This window comes from Zonotrichia albicollis, chromosome 6 (genome assembly GCF_047830755.1).
Source record: "Zonotrichia albicollis isolate bZonAlb1 chromosome 6, bZonAlb1.hap1, whole genome shotgun sequence".
Classification (NCBI taxonomy): Eukaryota; Metazoa; Chordata; class Aves; order Passeriformes; family Passerellidae; genus Zonotrichia; species Zonotrichia albicollis.
Window position 1 is genome coordinate 40447017 of NC_133824.1, and position 21306 is coordinate 40468322.

General features: G+C 49.9%; 2 protein-coding genes across 2 annotated transcripts in view; one reads left to right on the plus strand and one right to left on the minus strand.

Moving 5' to 3' along the window:
• Positions 1–5670: 5670 nt before the first annotated feature.
• Positions 5671–6891, minus strand: ASCL2 (achaete-scute family bHLH transcription factor 2). Its single transcript, XM_074543314.1, has 2 exons — positions 6090–6891; positions 5671–5990 (listed from the first exon to the last, which is right to left on the minus strand). Exon 1 carries the CDS (start codon positions 6620–6622, stop codon positions 6101–6103), a length of 522 nt encoding a protein of 173 aa, XP_074399415.1. The 5' UTR covers positions 6623–6891; the 3' UTR covers positions 5671–5990; positions 6090–6100.
• A 7397-nt stretch (positions 6892–14288) lies between these two features.
• The window catches only part of TSPAN32 (tetraspanin 32), a 30868-nt gene continuing 23850 nt past the window's right edge, over positions 14289–21306 (plus strand). The window contains exons 1-3 of the mRNA XM_005486569.4: positions 14289–14430; positions 16425–16539; positions 17804–17901. Of these exons, the coding sequence (XP_005486626.2) occupies positions 14365–14430; positions 16425–16539; positions 17804–17901 (279 nt within the window). The 5' untranslated portion in view covers positions 14289–14364. The remainder of the gene's footprint in view (positions 14431–16424; positions 16540–17803; positions 17902–21306) is intronic.

A 21306-nucleotide genomic window follows, 5' to 3' on the forward strand; every position in this document is an offset into this window, starting at 1 on the left:
TTCTCTTCCCTTAAAAAAAAAAAGGCAAAACCAAACAACTTAAAAAGCAAGCACAATTTACTGGGTCTGGTGACTGGATAACTGTTGTACTGGAGGCTGTGAGTGCTGGGGCTGAGGCCAGGAGATGAAAGGAGAGAACTGAGGCTTCTCCAGCAGCAAAGTGGATGCTCACAGGTCAAAGCCTGAAGCAGTGCCCTGGTCCCTGCAGCCTTACCACAAGTTTCTCCTTTTCTGATGTTTATGCTTCTGCTGTTATTAACATCTACCCATAAACAAAAGCATTTATGGGAGGGGAGGGAAGGGTGTCACAGACCAGTACTTGAAATAATTTCTCTGTGCTTCTTGCTCTGATTTAATGCACTATGCTCTCCACTGCTGACCACTTTCTTACACTTGCTTCTCCTTTCCATTTCTATGTTTCTCTACAGGACTGTTTCTTTCTCCTCTCTTTTACAACAACACTGATGGCTTTGGCAGATAAGAAATGCGTGTCTAGTCTTGGGTTTTTCCTGCTCACCATGTGTGGATGCTGGTTTTGGAGCCCACCATCTGGCTGGGGTTTCTCTGAGTATCCCTCTCCTGCCTCACCTGCAGCACAGCTGTGACAGGACTTGTGGCCATCACTTCATTTACTCTTTTGCAACTTTGTTGTGCCTGGGGACAAAAGAAAGGTGACAGAAGGAGTAAGGGGGCAGGCAGTGACCTGCAGAAAATGAGAATTTAGCCATCCTGATCTGAACAATGATCTTTGTCTTGTTGTAGGCTCTCAAGAACAGGAGAGACTCTCAATTTAATTTACAGCAGAAATCTCAGTCTCTGATGTTTTTGCAACACTTCCCCTAAACTAAGGATGCTGATGCCCCCCTTCAATTTTCCCTTCTCAAAGATGGTGACAGCAGAGGTGCAAACCAGCCTCTGTTACTGGGAAGGGCCTTAACCATGCCTCCTCTCTCTTTTTTGTACCAGCTTTACCCTTATTCTGAGTAGATCTTTGTTATGGGAAAATAATGGGTGGAAGAAAGCACTCAAATATAATAAAAAGACAGAGAATCTATAAGTGTAAAACCCCTCCATGTTCTCAGACTTGGCCACAGGAGCATCCACTGACTTCTCCAAAGAGCAGGCCCCAGGGACTGGCTTGAGAAGACCTGCAGTGAGTCCCGGGCAGCTCTGAAAGCACCTGGCAGAGCTCCTCTGTTCCTGTGTGCACAAAGCTCCAAAGCAGCAGGGTGTGTGCGGTGTCCCCGGAATTCTCAGCCATTTGTTATAGCGCCCGATAGCCTCCTTAGGGTGTGACATTCCCTTGTGATCACACCTGGTGCTGCTTTCCTGTTGCTGGCCCCATTATTGCCAGGTGTGCCTTTGGCTGATGCTTTGTTGGTGGCAGTTTCTGGGAAGCAAACCGAGCCCTCATTGGCCAGTGCCCAAGCTGGGCAAAGCCGGGGCAGCTGTGCTGCCGTCAGCTGTGCAAGGGGCTGCCTTTCACTCCTGGCCGTGCACCCTCCCAGCCTCCTGGCCCGCGTCCAATCCAGATAAGAAATGCCTGAAAATTGTTGCTGTTAGCCAGCTATTCTGTGACCTGCATGAAAAGAGTGGAATGACCTCGGGACTAGTCTCGGCACACAGCCGTCTGCCCACAAGCCTCGGTGCTCAGACCAAAGGCTGGCAGGACAAGTATGTTCTTGGCAGCTGCTCCTCATGGATGGGAGGGGAGGCAGCCACAAGCTGATTCGCAGGAGCTCCCTCGCTGCCTGCTGTCCGTAACGAGATCTTTATGAGGTGTTAATGTAAATTGAGTTGTTTTACGTTGAAACCAATCGTGGGCTGTTTTCTGCACAATGGTCTGTAGCAAAGAGGGTATTTACTGGTGATATCTTGTGGTGTTAGGAACCCTTTTCCCTTAGACTTATCTCCAAATGCTCTCTTTTCTGTGGTGCTGGGCTCTGCTCAAGCCACTTTCCCTGCAAGGAGGACCAGCAATACCATTCTGCCATGGGGATGCTGCAGGGCATCCTCCTGCCTGCTTCCTAGGTCTCCCTGTGGTGTACAAGCCTTCAAACAGGCTGCACAGCCCCTTCGTCCAAAATTATTTTCGGTAGTCTGTGGAGAAATCTGGAAGGAGTGTAGGCATGGAACCGAAGCTGAGGTTGCCCATGATGGACAACATCATCATTTAAATACCACCAGGCCACAATACACGGGACTATTTTTACCGTGTACTGGGCTTTAAGTGCTTTGGGTAACAAGAAAAGCTTCAGTCTGAGCAACAAAAAAATGCCAAGGAGGGGACCATGGTTGAAAATGGAAGGGTTCTTTCTGCCTGGGGATGGGGGCAGCTAATCTTGACACCATCCTGCAACTTGTTTCTGCTTTGTTAGCCATGTCTGCAGCTGCGAAATCCTGCTTGGGAAAATGGGAACCCATGGGTGGATGGAGATTTGAGAGGTTTACAGAAGTGTGCTTTGCATCTGCACATTGACAAGCCCTGTATGCCCCCTGGATTCCCCAGCCTTTTTTTTTCTTAACTCTCAGAATTCCTCAGCATATCTTCTTCTGCCTGAATCTGACTACATTACTTTCCTGCAGCCCTGTACCTTAGGGCTGGGTTTTTGTCTTGCTGGGAGCTGGGGTTTCCATTTTAGGCACTGAGTTTCTAGTTGTACATCTAAAGAGAAATGACGTTCTCATCAGAGGCATTCCCCATCCCGGCCACAAGCGTTTCGTGTAGCAGTTTAGGAGGCACCCAGGCTTTCTGGAATCCCTCAGAGGGGCTCCTGGTTGATGGCAGCTAACCCAGACACTGAGGGTCCCATCAGCAAGTGTAGCTGGCTCCTCCAAGCAGGGGAAGTACCTGGCTGAGAGACAGGTCTGCTCTTACTCTGGCTGCTGACAGGTGACTCTCATGGTCAGAGAGCTTTCATCTCCAAGTCTTTGAACTGCCAAGTATTTTGCATAAATGGAGTAGAGTTCTAAGTGTGAGTTTTTAGGGTCAGAAGACTTCTCAAGGAGGTCCAAGCAGTCTTCAGGTGGTGCTGAAGATGAGTGAGCGGGGCTGGCTGAAGGTACCCGCTGCAGCTGCCACAGAACTTCCCTTGCATCCTCCCTAATGCTTCCTTTGGAGGGCACAAGGATTCAGTACCCTTCTCTGGTGTAGCACAGCTCTCTTCAGCAGGTTGATCTGAGAATCTGCTAGTGACTTGTCACCATGACCATGGCTGGGGAAAGGCGTCCCTCTGTCCATCCTGTATTTCTAAAACCCACATACATCCTTTTTCTTGCACCTTCTTCCCTCTCAATTTTGGAAGACTCATGACCACTGTGGGGTTTTTAGAATAAAATTGTATCTTCCTGATTTCCCTGTAGCTCTGACTGAGGCACTGACTGGCAGCATTAAGGTAACTTGTGATGCTGACTAAGGTCTTTTCTCCCCTAATATTAGTATTGCTTAAGTGAAAATTGCTTACTGCTGATTTCTTGCCAATAGAGTTAAAGCTGATACTGCTTCAAAGTTGCTGCAATGGTATCTTCAGTGATCAGATGAACATGGTAACAATGCTGGGAGTTACTTGACTGAGAGCCAAATACTGCTTTTGGAAATACTAAAATGATCAGTGCACCTAAGGAAGGAAAACAAACACCCTGCCCAGCAGTAGTAACATGCTTTAAACAAATGCATTCTGCAATAATGGGACACTTGTGCAGACCAATGCAGCAGTCCCAATTTCTAAACTGGTTGGAAAAGATGACATGATGTTGGTTTAGACTGAGAATAAATATGTGAGAGTCTATATGAGTTTATGTTTGGCTAATTTTCTAGAGGTCATCTGTGTGGATGAAGCCCTCAAACTGTCTCTGGGGAAAGGAACCACATTACTCCCCCATTCCACCAGCCCTTCCTGCTGCTGCTGAGCACAGCCCACATCAGCCCACAGCTCTTGCTCTTACCTGAGGTACTGCTGAAGAGCCACAAAGGGTATAAAACCTTTGCAAGACATTTATTAAGCACTTGAATTCTCTGTATCTTTCAAATGGACAATTTATTAGAGCAACTTTTATTAGGGAATGAACTTGAGGCACAGTAACTATTGCTCTTGATTGCAGGCTCCTAAATGCTGCTTGCTCTTAGAGGCTTCATTTTCCCATGGCTTGTTTTGGAGGTTTTTGTTTCTTCTTCAAATGGAATAATGTATGTGGAATACTCTTACAGATCTGGATTACAGAGTATCCACTGCAATTACTGAATCTGGAATTGCTGAGTGACACTCCTGAAAAATTTTACCTTCACAGTAATAAGGCAGCAGAGACTACACAGAGGGTCCCTGTAAAGTAGGTCAATTTTAATAACCATTTCTGCTTTGTGTTCGTTCAGCATATTCTACAGGCCAGCCCATTTTGCTCCATTCAACTCCTAACATTCACTAGAGCTCTCTAAGGGAATTAACAGTCTCTGCCATAGTTTTTCATGCCATCAGCCCTGTGTTTTATTACACAGCATTCTTACCCACAGTTTTTACCTCTGGCTCACCTGCCCTGAAGCAGGTCTTCAGTATGAGCCCAAAAGTAATGGACAGAGCTTATGAGTCTGCCTATAGTTTCCAAGGAGTGATTCACATTTGCTTATTGCCTTTAGATAAAGACTCTGTACACACAGCTCAGGTTAGAGTAGGACAAGGTGGGACACTGTGGTTTTTAAAGGACAACACTGTTCTCAGAGGTGCTGCTTCCCTGAATAAAGGCACCCCAACCTTCCTCCTGAGAGGACAGGAGGACAAACAAACTGCTGCTGCCAGGACAAACAAACTTCAGATACCCACTTCCTCTTTACCTTCCCATGAGTCTCCCAGCATCCCAGGCAGGGGCAACACAGCCTCCTGCAGCTGCACTTTCTGCATGTTCAGGACAGGGGTTAGCAGCACCGAACCTGCCTTGTCTCCTACGCACATCTGCAGCTCCCCACATCTTCCCGGCAGGACCTGCTCCAAGAGCTGAATTTATAAAACTTGAATAAAAAGTGAAAAAAGTAAACCTGGAGATTGTGCTGTGCTTCTCCTTATTCCTTTCGGCACGTGAAACCTGGTCCAGGGAGAAATGCCTCTCTGCTGTACTGCTCCTTACTCCCCTCTCCCACCCCTTCAGGCCATAGTTGAGTGGCAAATACACACATTCATCTTACAGCCCTGAAGCCGTTTATAAATAGATTTTTATTTACAAAGTCAATTTACATAAAATATTATACTCTCTTAAAAACTGCATATGTACAACATACGAAACCCTAGCAAGTGCATACAAAAATGCCTTCAATACATTTTTTAAAAAAAACTTCAGTTTTCAGAGAGGTGAACCTTCACACAGGCAAACTCAGACATCACGTTAAAATACAAGTTTACAGTATTTTACCAAAGTGTTTGGAGAGAATAATAATAAAAAAAAAAAGTACTTTTGCATCTCTAACATGTATGTTCCCACAACATTCCAGCTGGTAGTGTTCAAGAACAAGTGGATAGGACCTGCTAAAAATAGAACCATCTCATCCCTTTTCTCTAAGGTTTGTTGTACAAAAATAAGTCTTCATACACCAATGTCCCTATAGGCAGTTCAAGTTACATATAAAATAGAATCTGACATGAGAAAAAATTCCCTCCCCCTACAGAAATAAGGAAGTATCAAGTGTTTCTAATGTCTTTTTTTTTTTTTTTTTCTCCTTTTCCACCCCTCCAAAGCAACACCAGACAGCAGCGGCGGGGGAAAGCAGCTTCGCTCGGGCATCCGCTCCGTGGGTCGGCACTCCGGCGGGCAGGCAGAGCCGCTGTCCCCGCGCAAGGAGGGGACACCCGCAGTCAGCTACCCCATTGCACTTTCCACAGCCAGAAGACGACGACTGAACCCGGCGAGAAGAGCAGCCAGCGGGGCCACGCCGGGCTGGAGGTCAGTTCCTTCGGGGAATGCCGCCGCCGCCGCCGCCGGGACCGCGGCTGCCGATGCGCTGCGGGCTGAGCGGAGAGACGTGAGGAGAGGCGCGGTGTGTTCGTGCCCCGCTCCCCGAGCGCCGGGGCAGGAAGCGGCGCCCCGTCCCCTGCACAGCCCCTCACCTCCCGCTGTGTCAGTAGCTGCCCAGCCAGCTGGTGAAGTCCAGCAGCTCCCGCTCCTCAGGGCTCAGCGCCACGTCGTAGCCGCTCTCCTCGGAGGAGCACGGCGAGCCGGGCGCGGAGGAGGCGAAGGAGGGCGAAGCGGAGGAGTAGCCGCCGCCGCCGCCAACTTCCCCGACGGGCACCCGCCCGCGGCCGTCGGGGAAAGAGGCGGCGGCGTCGTGCTCGTCGAGGAGCCGCTGCAGGGCGCGGATGTACTCGACGGCGGAGCGGAGGGTCTCCACCTTGCTCATCTTCTTGCTGGCGGCGCCGTGGGGGACGTGCTGGCGGAGGGCGGCGAAGCCCAGGTTGACGAGCCGCACGCGGTTGCGCTCCCGCTCGTTCCGACGGGCCACGGCGGCCGCCGCCGCCGCCCCGGTGCCCGGCAGGGCGGCGAAGGCCAGGCGGCGCTTGCAGCGCAGCAGCTCGGGGGAGGCGGGCCGCCGGCGGCCGCGGGCTGCGGCGGGGGGCAGCGGCGGCAGAGCCCCGCCGTTCATCGCCGGGCGGCCACGGTGGCGGCGGGCGGGAAAAAAACCAAAAAGCAACCAACAAAAACCAAACTAACAACCAAAACTTTAAAACTAAAAGAAAAAAAAAAAAACTCAAAACTAGATTTAAAGCGAGGCAAAGGAGGCGGGGGTGGGCAGCTCGGGGCAGTTCACCCCCATGCCCGTGCTCTCCCGCCGCCGCTCCGCGCCTCTGCGGCGAGTCCCGCTGCCGGCCGGCCCCTTATCAACGCGCCGCCGCCGCCGCTCGCGGGCCCCCGCCGGCCGCACGCGCCGCGCACGCCGCGCCACGCGCGCCCGCCGCCGCCGCGCCCCCGCCCGCGCCCTCCCCCGCGCGCGCACCCGCCCCCGCGCGCGCCCGGCGCGTGGCGCCGCCGGCAGCCGGCAGGCGCACCCCCCCGTCCCCTCACACACACAGAAACACCCCCACACCCCCACACACCGCCGTCCGCGGCCCCGCTGCAACCCTCCCCTCAAATCACCGCTCCTGCCCGGGCAGTTTTTTAACATTTTATTTTAATTTAGTTTTTATTATTACTCGGGGGCGGGGCCGCACTCTCGCCCCGCCTCCCCCGCGCCTCACGGCGGGCGCTCGGGAGCAGCCGGGGCTCCCCGCTGGCCCAGGTGAGGCGGAGGCCCCGGGTCCGGTCCCTTCAGGTGTGCCCGCAGCCCGCCCCCTGCCCAGGCCGGTACCCCGCGGTGCCGGTGTGCGGATGGTGGCGGCCCGGCAGCCCCGCTGCTCCCAGCGCTGGCTTTCCCTGCGGAGCGCAGAGTGCCGCGCCTGGCCGCCGGTCGGTGCTTGTCTGACAGACACACGGGACACACCGGGGCTCTGCTTTGGTACATCCACAAAAATACATAGTAACAAAGATTTGTAGTAATGGTGTGGGTCGTGTTACCAACGCCGTTCTCCACAGACCGGCTTTTTGGACTTTAATGGGAGTTTCAAGGATAAAGGCATGGGGGCAAGAAGGAAAATGCAAAGCTTTTGTAGCTTGGGGGTTGCAGCCCGGCTTCCCTCTGCCATGCCGGGCAATCCTCCGTGGCTCTCCACCAAGCAGGCCTTTCTTCCAGCTCCTGTGGGAAGAGCAGGAGGGTAAGGTGCGTTCTGATAGCTGGGAGAACAAAGGAGCATCCCCTTGGAGTCCTGGGAACTCGTAGGAAGAAATAACTTGCATGGTGTTTTGAGAAATAAACAAGATGGATGGAGGGGGAGATACATGAACCCACTGCCCTGGGGCTGTGTCCACTCTCAGCTTCAGCACAGCTTCAGGATGTGCTGTCCTCAGGGCTTTGCTCCTACCCAGCCTTAAAAAAAAAAAAAAAGAAAAAAAAATCCAACGGTGTGAAGCAGTTCAGTCACAAGGCTTCACTTTTTGGGGGCGAACATAACCCAATGTCAGGAAAATACTCCAAGCTGGTGTCTTTGGCTCCAACTTGGTGGTGGGGATGTGTCATCACATGGTCAGGTGCCAGCAAGGCTCTGCAGCACGATTTGGATATCAAAGGGTCTGTATTCCCCTGGCTGCCCCGAACCACATTGCTGCTGGTGTTCAGGTGTATCTGAGCCAAAACTGGTAGTTCAAAGAGCTATCCATAATTCCTTGATGTGACACGGAGGGGGCTTTTTTTGTACCTGCGTGGGGTATTTGGGGAGCAGCAAGGCTCCACTATGTTGAAAGAGAAATATTTTCCCTGGGGATTGGTTGCAATGGCAGCGGCTTGAAGGAACCAGCCCCACTGCAGTGTCACAGGCAGCCGAGCTGAAATTCCTGACAGTAAGGATGCTGTGAGCACTTTGATTTTCTGGTATCCAAGCAAGCAGGACCCCTAGCGCCCAAATCCAGCAGTTCCCGAGACATTCTTGGCTGTGCTGTAGACCTGGGGGCAAAGCAATGAGCAGCCCTACAGCTTCCCTGAAGGACTTGACCCGAGAGGAGCAGCTCATGGCACGCAGTGCAGGCAGGAGACTTTTTCCTGGTGGATTCCCATCCCAGCAGTGCAAGCCTGTGCCTTGTTGGGAGTGCACAGGTTGCTTGCTCAGCTCAGGCCATGTCATGCACTTGTCTGCAGCATCTGCAAAACTGCCGTGGCTGGAGCAAGGGGCTTCCCTTGTGCTCGCTGTCAGATGTGGCTTAGTCAGTAGGAGCATTATTTCAGTGGAGTAATACTGATGTTCTTTTATTACCTTGTCTCTAATTTTCTGTTGAAAACCTCTCACACAGGAAAGGGGAAGCTGCTACCCTTGAAACTTTTCAAGAGAAAGCCTTTTGTGTCGAAGTGCCACACTCAAGAGTAATAACTGGATTTTTATCATACAGAAATAGCTACAGGGATTTTTTTTTCATTAGTAACGCACACCAGCACACCCAGTCTCAAGGGAGAGCAGGCAGCCTCCAGCCACAGAGATTCTACACTCAGCTCAGGGATGAGCTTAACTTGTCCAAATTGAGTTCAGGGCTGCTGATGTTTCTATCCAGATGTGGCCATCGGGTCTGGGCCTGAGCACAGCACACAGCGAGTGCTTACACTTTCCTAGAAGTGCAGCTGGCTTCCCAACAGTCTGCAGGAAGGTAGGTGGGTAGGTACATCTTGTACTCAGACAAATGCAATCTCCTTCGAAATCTCTTTATAAAGTTAATGACTATGTAAGGATCCAGTAGAACAAGACATCATTAAACACTGTCTGTGTTCACAATCAACTTCCTGATCATAATCTGGGGAGAGAGAGAGCATCCAGCAATGTGCTACCCATCCCCAGAGAGCGGGGAGAAGAAATTCTCCTCTCCTGGAGCAGGTGAGGCAAAAATGGTAACTACATGGTTGGTGTGGACACCGTTTAGCTCCATGTGGGTTCAGCCAGTGGGCTGCAAGGTGGCCAAATGATGCTCAGGGGAAAGGGGAAAGGGCCTCTACACTACGTGTTAGTTCTTTAGTTCTTGCACCTGCCAAAGGTGAGAACAAAGCGCTGCCCCTGGCTTGGCACGTGTGTCAGCAGGAAGGCTGCAGGCACGGAGCTGGGTCTGTCCTGGTGCCACCCATGCATTACAGCCAGCCGACATGAGATTTTTAGGGTATTTTACCAAAACTTTCAGGACTACAGTGGAAAGCAATGGAGGTCCAGTTGCAATAAAGCTTAAGAGGGTGAATGTGAGAAATAAAGGGTGATGGGCAGTTAAGCAGCCCTGTTCTTGGTGAGCCTGTTTACCAGGCTGGGCTGTGCTCACACTGGTTCTGCCAGGAGCAGGGCTACGTGGGGCAGGGCTTGCATTGTGTCTTCAGGTCTATCACCTGCACAGCTGGCTCCTGGGCAGTTATGGTTTGCAATTAGATAGCATGTGAAAAAGAAAAAATAATTTAACTTGAGTAGAGCGCTGTGCTTTAGAGCTATGAGTATGGTTCTTTCACTTTCAGTGGAGAAAGAAGTTCATTTGAGTTTATTCTTTGAAGGGAGCTCCCTGCCTTCAGCTTATGCTCTTTTCCAATGTAATATTTCCCTGGCTTGATGAACTATTTTTAATAACTCTTCTGACATTTTATTTGTTCACCTATAATAATTTTAAATTGCCTGGGAATCACTAGAGGATTTCTGAGACACACTTTGAAAATAATAATAACTAAAGAAGTGCTTTGGAAATATTATGATTTCTCTCTGGTTTTGTGCCTTCCAATGAAGCCTCCAGCCAGCCCTGTTTCCATTCACAGTGGAGTTGTATGGTGCATCTGAAGCTTGGCAAAGCCCAGCATCCCCCCCTTTCCTCCTCTCTTTCCTTTCTTGAAAGGAGATGGCCCCGGGTTTAAAAGTTGATTTTTAGCTTTGATTGTGTGTCTGTGCTATATGAATGCTAAGCAGCCTTTACAATGCATCCTTGTGATGTGCCGGGAAGGCAGGCGCAGCCTGTGAGGTCTGCCTGGCCTCCCAGCATCCCCACGGCTGCGCTGCGCTTTGATACGGACATGTTTATTTACGAGCCAGCTCTAGGGTGAATCCAGCCGTGTTACGGCCAGTAGCTGAGGGACCAAATGGGCTGAGCCACTGACACTTGTAAATCTGACACATTTGGAGCTGCTTTCTGCTGTGGAGGAGAGGAATTTTCCCCAATGGTGCTGTGGGCTGGAAAAGGAGGAGGCTTCTGAGAGGCAGCAGAGACCTGCACAGGTGTGTCCTGCCTGGACGGGTGTAGTTTTGGCTCCTGGGTGAAATCCTCCTTCTTGCTTCCAGCCCATCCTTTCTCAGGAGCATGAGTAACAGTGCCCCAAAGCCAAGGGAGAAGTTTCTCTTCCCTGCTGCATTGACAGAGTTCAAGCAGCTGAGGCTGGGGTGCTGCTGTTCCATCACTGGTGGCTGACTGATGGAACGAGAGCCGGAAAAGTGGATGTCAAGTTAGCACCAGGATGAATTCAGCCTCTTCTTCTCCATTTGTGTTTAGTGTCCCAAGTTCACCCCATGCAGCATTAACATATCAAATCCTCCAGCTCTTTCAGAATATCTCTCTGACAGGGTGGACATCGTTTCCCTCCAGCTTAGAAGAGTGTTGGGGGTTTATAGCTTTGCAAAAAAATATGATCTGGCTTTGTTCCCTTTTTAAAATCAACCCTTCCCTTCTAGATGAGATGGCACATCCCTCTGAGACCCATGCAGCTGGGGATGAGGCTTTTCGTAACAGAAATCTGCAAGCTGCCGCAAGGCTAGAAAGAGAGCACCTGTGCTGCCTGGGGTATTTTCAGACTCACTACCATCTTTCCATGCTCCAGCTGATAACCAGAGATAAGGGAGGAGGCCACAGGCAGGAGCTGTGGACACCTGTGGTTTTTGCACCGCTTTTGGGAGTGATAAGTTGGGCTTTTGCAAAGGGAATCAATCAATGAAACCTGCCAGGGTGGGCAGGGGCCGAGTCTTGCTGGAAAAGCCATGCTGCCATCCAGCCCACATGCTGGCTGTGAGAGTGATTCCCTGGCATGCCACCAGCCTGCCTCTCTTCCCACTGGAATGAGGTTGAAGGGACACCCTGCTTCTCACCTCTCTGGGCAGTGAGGCAGGTGTGTGCCAGCTGAGGCAGGTGTCTGCCAACAAGAGGCCACCCAGAAGAAGTTTAATCCCATAGAAGGTGAAGTGTTGCACAGTTCACCTTGCCTTGTTGATAGGCACAGGTAGGATGAGCACACAGAGTCCCCTGTTCTCCCTTCAGCAGTGCCCTTCCATGTGCCAAATGTGCCTTCCTTAATCACAGCCCAACATCTTAATATCCCAGCTCTACTCATGTCCCTGCTTTCTTTTGGATGAGGGAGTGACTTTCTTTCTGGCTTTTGTGAATGTGCGGTAGCAACTCCTTTTGCTCTTGTTATTTTTGTGATGTTCGAAATCCACATATGCTGTGCCCCAAACAGGAAACTTTCAAAGCATACCTGTATGGGATAGAGGGTAAGAGAGAGAAAAAAGGAACAGCAGAAAAGCCCCCCACGCCTGAGCCCAGCAGACAGGGTGGGCACAAAGGCAGGCACCAAGCACTGCAGGTGGGAGAAGCATCAGAAGACATGGTCAAGCTACTCAGGAATAGTAATTTTCAACCAAAACAGAGGAAGGAGCTGTTTAAACACAGGCGTTTGAAGTTACAGACCTGCTTTCAGAGCTCCGTGAGTCAGTGAAAGTACTCGTTTTTATGGCTGGAGACAAAAGGAGGCAGAACATCTTTTGTGGGAAAACTAGCAGCCCTTGCAAGGCATGTAGAGGACGATTTTGGGACCTCTCAGGTGGACGTGAGGTGCGAGGCTTCTGCAGGAACGGGGGAGACTTTTATGGAACCGAGGAGGGAAATTCCCGTCAGAAAGCTCACGTCGATTATCTCGCCCTTCGGGAAAGGGTTCTGCTGGCCTGTGGGGACCTCTAGTGTGAGACTTGGCTTCGCACAGGTCTCTACGGTGGCAGTTGTTTAGGATTGGGGAAGGAAGTGGGATCCAGGGGGAAACGGAGACGGGCTCCATGGTGTTTTCCCTGTCAGCCGCTGTGAAACAGACGCGGGGTGTGCTCAGGGCAGGAGACACGGTGACTCGCTCGTGGCTGGGCTGACATGGCTTGGTGTTACACACAGAGCTGTGCTCATACTTTCTTGCAGCCCTTCCACATTTAACCTGTAATTCCACCGGTGGGCTAGCTCTGTTATTTTTGTGCCAGGGATCCTTCCCCTTGAAAATGCAGGTGACAACACCCCCGTCTGTCCTCTAGTACCAGAAGAAGCGATGGGTGTCCACAGTTCTGAATTCTGATGCAATCCTAATGCTGACAGTGTCTTATAAGACATTTTCCCCACATAGTCTGTTCCCAGGGGTCCAGCTCCTAAACATGGGTGGCTTGGCATCAGCTGCCTCACCAGCCTGTTCTCTTCCCAATGCCCTCCTGCCCTGCTGTCTATCGTTGGTTTTCCTCAGGTGGTCTCCAGCTGGTGGCCAGAGGAGGAAGGTCTCTGTCTGCACATGGGTACCTCAATGTCTCCTCCTGGGCAGCAGGGCAGGGACCCATGAGCCATAGGGATACCTGTTTTTGGCACTGGCTGTGGCAGCTCTCACTGGTGTCTGGGGAGGCTGCAACCAAGATGATCTGCAGGAAAACTTGCAAGAAAGCTAGTGATGTAGTCAGAAAATCATAACATGCTTTTCCCCATGCTCATGGCTTTGTGCAACTTGCTTTCTCTTCTCTTTGCTTTACAAAATGCATCTTCCTTCCTTTTTTCACTCCTCTCCTCCTGCTTCTTTGTCATCTTCCTGTTACTGCAGTTACTGTTGTGGGATGGTTTTACTTTTTTACTCCCTTTGTTTGCCACCTGTCAGGAATGCAATTATTCACTTGTTCTTCACCAGTCTGGTTCCAAAAGGAAGGATAATTAAGGCAGTCAGTCATTCAGGCTCACTTTGGCCAGATCCTTCTTGAGATTTCTTTGCAATTTACTTTTAAGAAATATGCATCAGGAGACAGCTGGTTTTGAAGAAATCACCTGAGTCTTCTGCAGCCACACGTCCATGGAGTCTTCAATGCTAGGAGAGGGGAAAGTAAAGGAAGAGTTAAAATGTCCACAGACAGTGAGGGCCTCCTGAGCTGGGGGTTATATGTCCATATAACCATTTTCCTGAATAAAATACTACCAAATGTGTTTTTTTCCCTTATCTGCAAATGCAAGTTCTAATAGGCTCAGCCAAAGGTTATTGCCATGTGGTGCTTTTACATGGGGAGAGAAGACTCTTACATAGATCTGTTTGGGGGTTTAATCTCTTCTTTAAACAATAGTTTATTTTTTTAATAGTGTTTTCTTGTATGTGTTTACAAAATATTATTTATGTATATTATGAAAAAAAATGCTATGGACAATATTCATTAAGCAAAACTGCATCCTAGTGAAAGTCAAAATTGGAATATTTTGACACTGACTCTTGAATAATCAGTTTAATTATTTTTTAAAGGAGCCTTTCCCCAAACTCCATGAAAAGTTATTTCTCTGTATGCCTTTCCTTCTTCCCCAGCTGGCTGTGTGGGAGCTGACAGCAGCTAACTGAGGGCCTGTGCAGAAGGTGACTGCCCTAAAGAGGATTTAATAATCAGGCAGGAGGAGGTGCATCAGCACGTGGTGGGGACTCCACTTCCTGAGAGGCCCCACTGTGGCCATGCCTCCCTTTGGTGGAAACCCAGGCTTTATCAAGAGCTGGAGGGACCAACTGCCAGCTCTCTCTGGGGACAAGCTGCCATGGAACTGAGGTGTGGGATGAGGACCACCAAGTGCCAGCTGCTGGTGACCAGCCTCTGTGTCATGGTGAGCAGGCAGGTTTGGGGGGATCTCTGCAGAACCGAGGTGAGCTGTTGCCTTTCCCATCCCCACTCCGAGAGGGGATGGTTTTCCCACGTTCTGTTTATGGCTGGTGGAGGGTAAGCACAGCCAACTGCCTGAGTTATCATTGCACCATGGGCGGTTATCGCTGGCCACCAGCATCCCCCCTCCTCTGATAGACTTCTGGTTTCTCAAGGCTGTCACACCACTGCAGCTCTTTCACAACTCAGCAGCTTCCTCCAAGGAGAAAGAAAAGGTCACTGCTGGCAGGATGGGTGGGAGGTTGTCTCCTTGGAGCAAAAGAGAGAGTGTGACCTGCTGCAGTCACACTTGGTGCTGGGAGGGTGGTCGACTGCAGGTGGGATCAGTGAGGATGTGAAACCACAAGGCTTTGGTGGAAGTGTGGGTGAGAAACATGTGAATTGGCACTGCAAAGCGAAAGCAATTCCAGGGACTCTCTTTATCAGCTCTTGAAGCAAATTCAAGGGGAGTTTCTGGACATCTGCTGTTAGAGCTGATGGGAAATGGTAGAAACTGGAGAACACTTCTCATGGATGCTTTGACTCATATGTTCTTGACTTTTCACTTCATCAAAACTTGCCAGCATAAAAATAAAAATAATAATAGTAATAATAACAACAGTAATAGCAATAATCTGTATTTAGTTCAAAGAGGGTTGGTGGCCTGTTAAGGGTTATTAAAAGGTAATACCTTATTTTGGGCCACAAATTAGGTTTGTAGTTTTTCCAAATTTCAACATTCCAGGACTGCAGTGACTGTAAGGTGGTTCTCTCTTCTAAATAATGGAATATGCCACTTGGAGGAAATGAAAGGAGGATTGGTACTAAGCATGTTTAGAGGAGACATTAAAGCACAGCTGCTGTGCATGGTTAGAATCCCATTCTCGCTGTTGGGAGGATTTTAGACTGGTGTTTCTCAGAAATCTGAGCTAAGTGATGTTGCACTTAATATTTTGCTGGGCGTGGGTCAAGATATGCAGTAATGCGCAGTCTGAATGATCAGAAGGTGCCACAAATCAGCCTAGAAAAAATGGTACATTTTGGATGGATTTAGTCTCTGAGACTGTAAGCCTGCAGCAAAAGCTATTAGAAAATGTCACACAGTGGGGATTATGTTGAGATCGCATTGTCACATTTGACACAGGTATAGCTGCCTCATGTTTCTGTATTGTAAAGGCACAAAATGATGAAGCCTTATCTTCAGAGCTAGGAGTAGCCTCACATTTTGTATTTTCCAGGCTCATTGCAATAGATGTGGAGTTCATTTTGCTGCTGGTGCCTTTGTCCCAGCTCTGCCACCAGTCATGCTGAAAGGAGCCCTGCCCTAGAGCCAGGTGCTATCAGAAATATTCCCTCTCCATCATCTGGAGAGGTATGGACATGCAAGTAGTTACCCCATGCCTCAGGCATACCGGTGCTCTCAGTGGTGGCACAGAAACAGACAACACCTTGCAGAGACAGAAACCACCACAGACAGCTTAGAGTAGTACAGGACTCAGATCTTTGTGCTCTGCCATTGGAAACAGAGCCAGCAGCAGGCACTGAGACTATTGCAAAGTGCAGAGCAGAGAACTTCACCCTTGCTCAAAACCCCTATTGAAGCTGGCAGCCCTCACAGCCACACGTGCACAGAGTAGGGTGGCACTGCACAGGTGTGCTGCAAGAGCATCAATCCTCAGTTTTCTTCATGTGATGGGAATTTAATCCATAGGCACTGGCCAAGAGACCGTGGGCTGCACAGTGACACATGCACTCATTATGCAAGAGAGAAAAAACAGCTTTAGTATTTTGAAGTGTCTGGGGTTTGTCCTTTTATGTGCATTTTGGGGTACATCTGGATGATGAGGCTGTCTGCACTTACATGGGGCTCAGGAGAATCCAGATATACCTCAAACCTTTGTGTGCACCCAGCAAGAGCTGCTGCCTTGTAAATCCCATCATGAAACCCTTCTTTTCCAGCTGCTGGGGCTCTCCATCGCCACGCTGAGCACAGTCGCCCACTATGGGCTCCGTTTCACCCTCATCAGCAACGTCTCCCTGGACAGCAATGCCTACAAGGTCATCCACCACTCAGGTATGTTGTGGTCACATCCCAGTGAGACTTTGGTGATACCAGAGCTGCAAAATTCCTTAAAGCTGTAGAAGAAAATTCAGGGCTTTCTCAAGAGGAGGAAGGAGTTGGGTTTTGGAGGATGCATTAGGACTAATACAGTCTCACAGGCACTTTCTTTCCCCATATGAGACCTGCATGCCAGTAACCAAAGGATGCTGTGGGTGCATGGGGTGCTCAGGTTCTTCTGTGTTTGCACCTGTTCCTCTATTCTCTGACCCCTGTGCTGTGGTAAGAGCTCAGGAGGAGCTCTTCAGCCACTGAAAGTGCACTGGGGTGGGCAGGAGACTGAGGAGAGGAACTACAGGAGTTGAAGGAGAACATAGAAAATTGAGGCTGGGAGGAGAAATGCATGGCAGCACCTTCAGCTTTTCTGAGGAAATATGTGGTATTTTTGCTTTCACAAGGGAGAAGTATAAACTGAGTCTTAGGTACAAGACTAGAGCAAAGATAGCCCAGATACTAAAACGCCCTGCTCACCACTGCTGCACTTGCATCTGCTGCTTCTCCTGAGGGCTGCACTCTGGTCCTAAACACATTCATATTCTCTCAAGATCTTGGTTCTCAATTTCAATTTAACAAGGCAGGTGTAAAAACTGTATTAGCCCAAGGCTAAGGTATATTCTTTCATTGTTCCTACACATATATATTGGCACTGACTGCAGCCTTGCAGGCTCTCCCACGCCAGTCACCCATCTCCAGCAACACTTCCACTTGCCTTGTTTACAGGCACTGCCTCTGTGTGGTTAGGCTAGCAAAGCCCTTTGCAGTGCTGTGGTCCCTGAGCCCTGCTCCAGGTTACTGGCTGTGATCCTGCCTGAGCCAGGAGGAAACCAGAGGGTGAGTGTTGCACCAGATTAGCAGTGCCTGGAGTCCTGATAGAAGCTGTGGGACAGCTGCTGCACCAGCACCCCCCATTTGGGGGGGGATCCTTATCAGAATGCTGAAATAATTGGCAGCTTCTGGTTTGTTGGGTGGACCAACACCGTTTTAGGCTGCTTCACTCTGCTGGAGCTGTGAGAACTCCTCAGAGGCTTACAGCCTTGCCAGACATACACAGCAAAGCGCACGCAGATGGGGGAGCATTGAATAAATTACAGAAAAATTTCAGTTCTGCAACCTAGTCATTTGGGCCAGCTCCCCAGAATGCACTTTTTGGTCCCTCTCTGAGTGAAGCATCAGACTAAACCTCTGGCATCTGACCACAACTCCCACGTCTGTCTTCCAGCTTTCTACTTTGGGATCTGCCTGAGCATGACCCTGATTCTGGCAGCCCTGCTGAGCTCCGCTGCCACTGTGCGGGAATCGCGGTGCCTCACCGCCATGGTGCGTATCCATACCTGCAGGGACGGGCTGGGAGAGGCTTTCTGTCACCTGGGGCTGGCCCCCTACACGTCCAGTGCTGGGGTCTGCATTGCCTTATGCCCAGGAGAATTCATGCCTGGGGAAGGAGGTCCTGTTGTTCCACTTTGCGCTGCTAGGGGACATTTTTTAAAAAGCATCACCCTGCAAAGCTCTTAGGGCTGAGAATTGCATCATTCCATGCTAAGTTTCTTTTGCCAAGGTCCTGTCTATGCAACTATCAGAGGGAATGTGTTTATCTGCCAAGCAACTATGGTGATGACAATACCCAGGGTATTTTTTTTTATCCTCATCAAGTCAACACATGGTTTGTATGAGGAAACCTTAGCAGTGTGATTTTGAGTCTCACTAACTTCCCCCAAATTGTGATAGCAAAATTAGCCCCTCTTTTTCCCACCTCACTGCACGGCAGCAGGCATAGGGGATTTGTGTAGGACCCTGAATTTCAGCCTACAAGGAGAGGGTGGAGAAGTAGCATAAGAGTGGAAATCCCCCCTTTCTCCTCTCCATCAGCCTGATTGGGCCTGGACCATGTTGACAGTAGTAAACTGCACTGTGAGATAAGCTCTATTTCAAAGCAGAGCCTGCATGTGGGCTTAGCCTGCACAGAGCAGCTTCCAGCCTTGGAGCTGGAGGAATGAGTGGTAAAGTGCTACTCAAGGTGTGTTTTCCCATATGAAGGGCAGGAGTTAACAGATAGGTTGTTGAGCATGAAATCTTGCTCAATATAAAATAATTGCATTGCTGTCATACACTAACTTTAAAGAGATTTATCTAATCTGTGTAATTGGGGGAAATGATACTGATGGCAGAAATGAGAAGCTGACACCTGAAAATTCACTGCAAAGCAGCCACTGAAATTAATGTTTTCACCTTCTCAATATACCATGTTCCTTTCTCTGAGATGCCCAAAGGGGCCTCAGTTCCCATTAATTAAGCAGAATGTGTAACTCCCCTCTCTTTTGCTGAAGTGTCTTCAATGTGTGCCTGTAATTACCACATCTAAACCAACAGATAGGTATGTACAGATCAGTGGAGAATGTCTTGGCTGCCTGAAGATATAGTCAAACTTCTCTATAATGTTTATTTGTTGCCTTACTCTCTGGTATAGTTTGAAGCATGCCACTGCATAGAACTGGCTGTTAAAAAGAGGCCAACATATACTGAGCGAACTCCAGAGCTCTGTCCAAAGAGCGTTGTCCAAGGGCCACACGGTGCTGCTCTCCCTTCCCATTTTAGTAAGGGAAGGAAGATCATTTTAGTAGGATCACACCCATGGGTGATCCTTTCCTTCAGCCACTCATCATCTCCCACAGCCGGGCTGGTTTGGGGTATCACAGCCAAGCTTCACCCACCAAAGCAACCTCTGGTTGGCAGAACCCTCAAACTGGCTGTTTATTTTTGTGCCTCCTAGTGCACTCTCTTAGCTTGTCTTTAGCTTCCATAGTCCGGGTCCTCTGGGGGATGTGGCCGTCTGCATTTTGGGCTGCTGATGGCACGTTTGTAGGGCGGTCACGGTGTCGCTGCCTTGCGGGGAGCAAGGAAAGGTGCGAGGTGCCTCCCCCGCAGCTGTGGCGGCGAGGCTTCATGCCACGCTGCTCTCAGCGGGGATAACGGGATGCCTCCTGGCTGTCTTTGAGCTCGGTGTCCGCCGGCTCCGCGCCGGGCCGTGGGGCGGGAGGCGAGCGGGCTCCGGCAGCCGCGCGGGGCCGCTCCAGCGCCGCGCTCCGCCCGCTCCCGCTGCCCGCCCGCTCCCGCTGCCGGGGGTGCCGCGGAACCGGAGCAGCCTCCGTGACTCTTGCGGGGTGGTGCTACGTCCCTGGCCTCAAGGAATAAACGGGAACCCTGGAAGGCGCTCAGAGATGGCCACTAGCAAGGGTATTCTCGGCTCCAAATTGTTCAAGGAGCTCATCGGCGTCTTAAATCACTCAGAGAGGACGGAAGAACTTCGCCTGTAATAAATTGTCCCCTCCCCTCCCAACCGTGTCATCCACCAAGGGCCAGCTCTCTACTTGTTTTGCCCCCCAGTTCCCACTCCAAAGGCACACATTTAATCTTTGATCTGCCAGCGGGAAGCGAGAGCAGGGAGAGCCAGCCCTGACGGCTGCAGTGAGGTGTAATCACAGGCAGGAGTGGGTTTTGGCCCTGTGGGGCTCCAAAACTGGTCCGTGTGTTGTCCAGCCCTGCTGATCCCTGCTGTGCTGTAACTCACAGGAGCGATCAGCCCTGCTACTTGGAGCTTTTTTCCTCCTTCTGCAAGAGAGGGAGAATCTTTCATCTTCCCCTGCTATTGATTTTAAAGGACTTTTCCTCCCTGCATAGAGTGTGTCTTATTTAGAAGACCATTTAATTCACTCTTTAATCAAAGAGGGAAAACACCAGACTATTTGCCTGACATCTGTGGCTGTCCAGGAAACCGAGCCATGCGTGAGGGATGTGGCTGGTCCACCACAATGCCACTTGGTAAACCAGCCACTCTAGGGAAAAGCTGACAAGGATGGAGCTTTTTTTTTTTTTTTGTCTGTTTGGATTATATATCGTCATGCTGCCTCGCTATCTGGAGGTTTGTGTGCCTACAGAGGAGGAGGCCCTGTTCTTTGGAGGCCTCACTGGTGCTGTTCTAATAACAGTTATGGGTGCACAGTGGTTAGAAACCAGGACAGGTCAAACTGGTTTAAGCACACGGGTCTCAGGAGATTGTTTTCTAGCTGCATTAGCAGCATCATGAGAGCAGACATGCTACTGTGCATCCAATGCTGCTTGTGAGGAAGCTGGTTCCAAGAAAGTAATTGAGAACTTAAGGATAAAAAAATTATGTTCTAAAATCCAGCAATATTACATATAAAGCTCCTCTTAAACAGGGAGAATAGCAACAGACTTATTCACTGTCCTCCAGCCCAGGCAAACTCTGCTTTCTGGTGATCCATGGACCATCATGCAGTCAAACCTGAATGTAAATATCCTGCAGCTTTATAGCCCCTGGAGGCCATGTTGCTATTGAAGGGGAGGAAAAGGAAGGAAAACAGCAGCTTTCCTGTTTGCATAAAGGAAAGACTCTGGTATCAGTGAGGTTTAAAGCAGCATGTGTTGTTACTGGTCAGACAGAGAAAGGGAAAGAAAAAAAAAACAGGGAGCAACATGCCAGCTGAAATTCTCACATCTGAACGTTACAGTCTAAAATCTGACTAGTATAGAAGAAAATTTGTGATCAGGATGGAGCAGATGATCCAAAAAAAATGCAGTGGAAAAAGCCTCAGTGAATGCCCAATATAAGCCAGGCTTTCATCAAGATTGATGAGCTAGTAGGGGCAGCACACAGCACACGCTGTTTGCTTTATTATACCCAGGTGTAGGCCAGTGTGTAGAGGG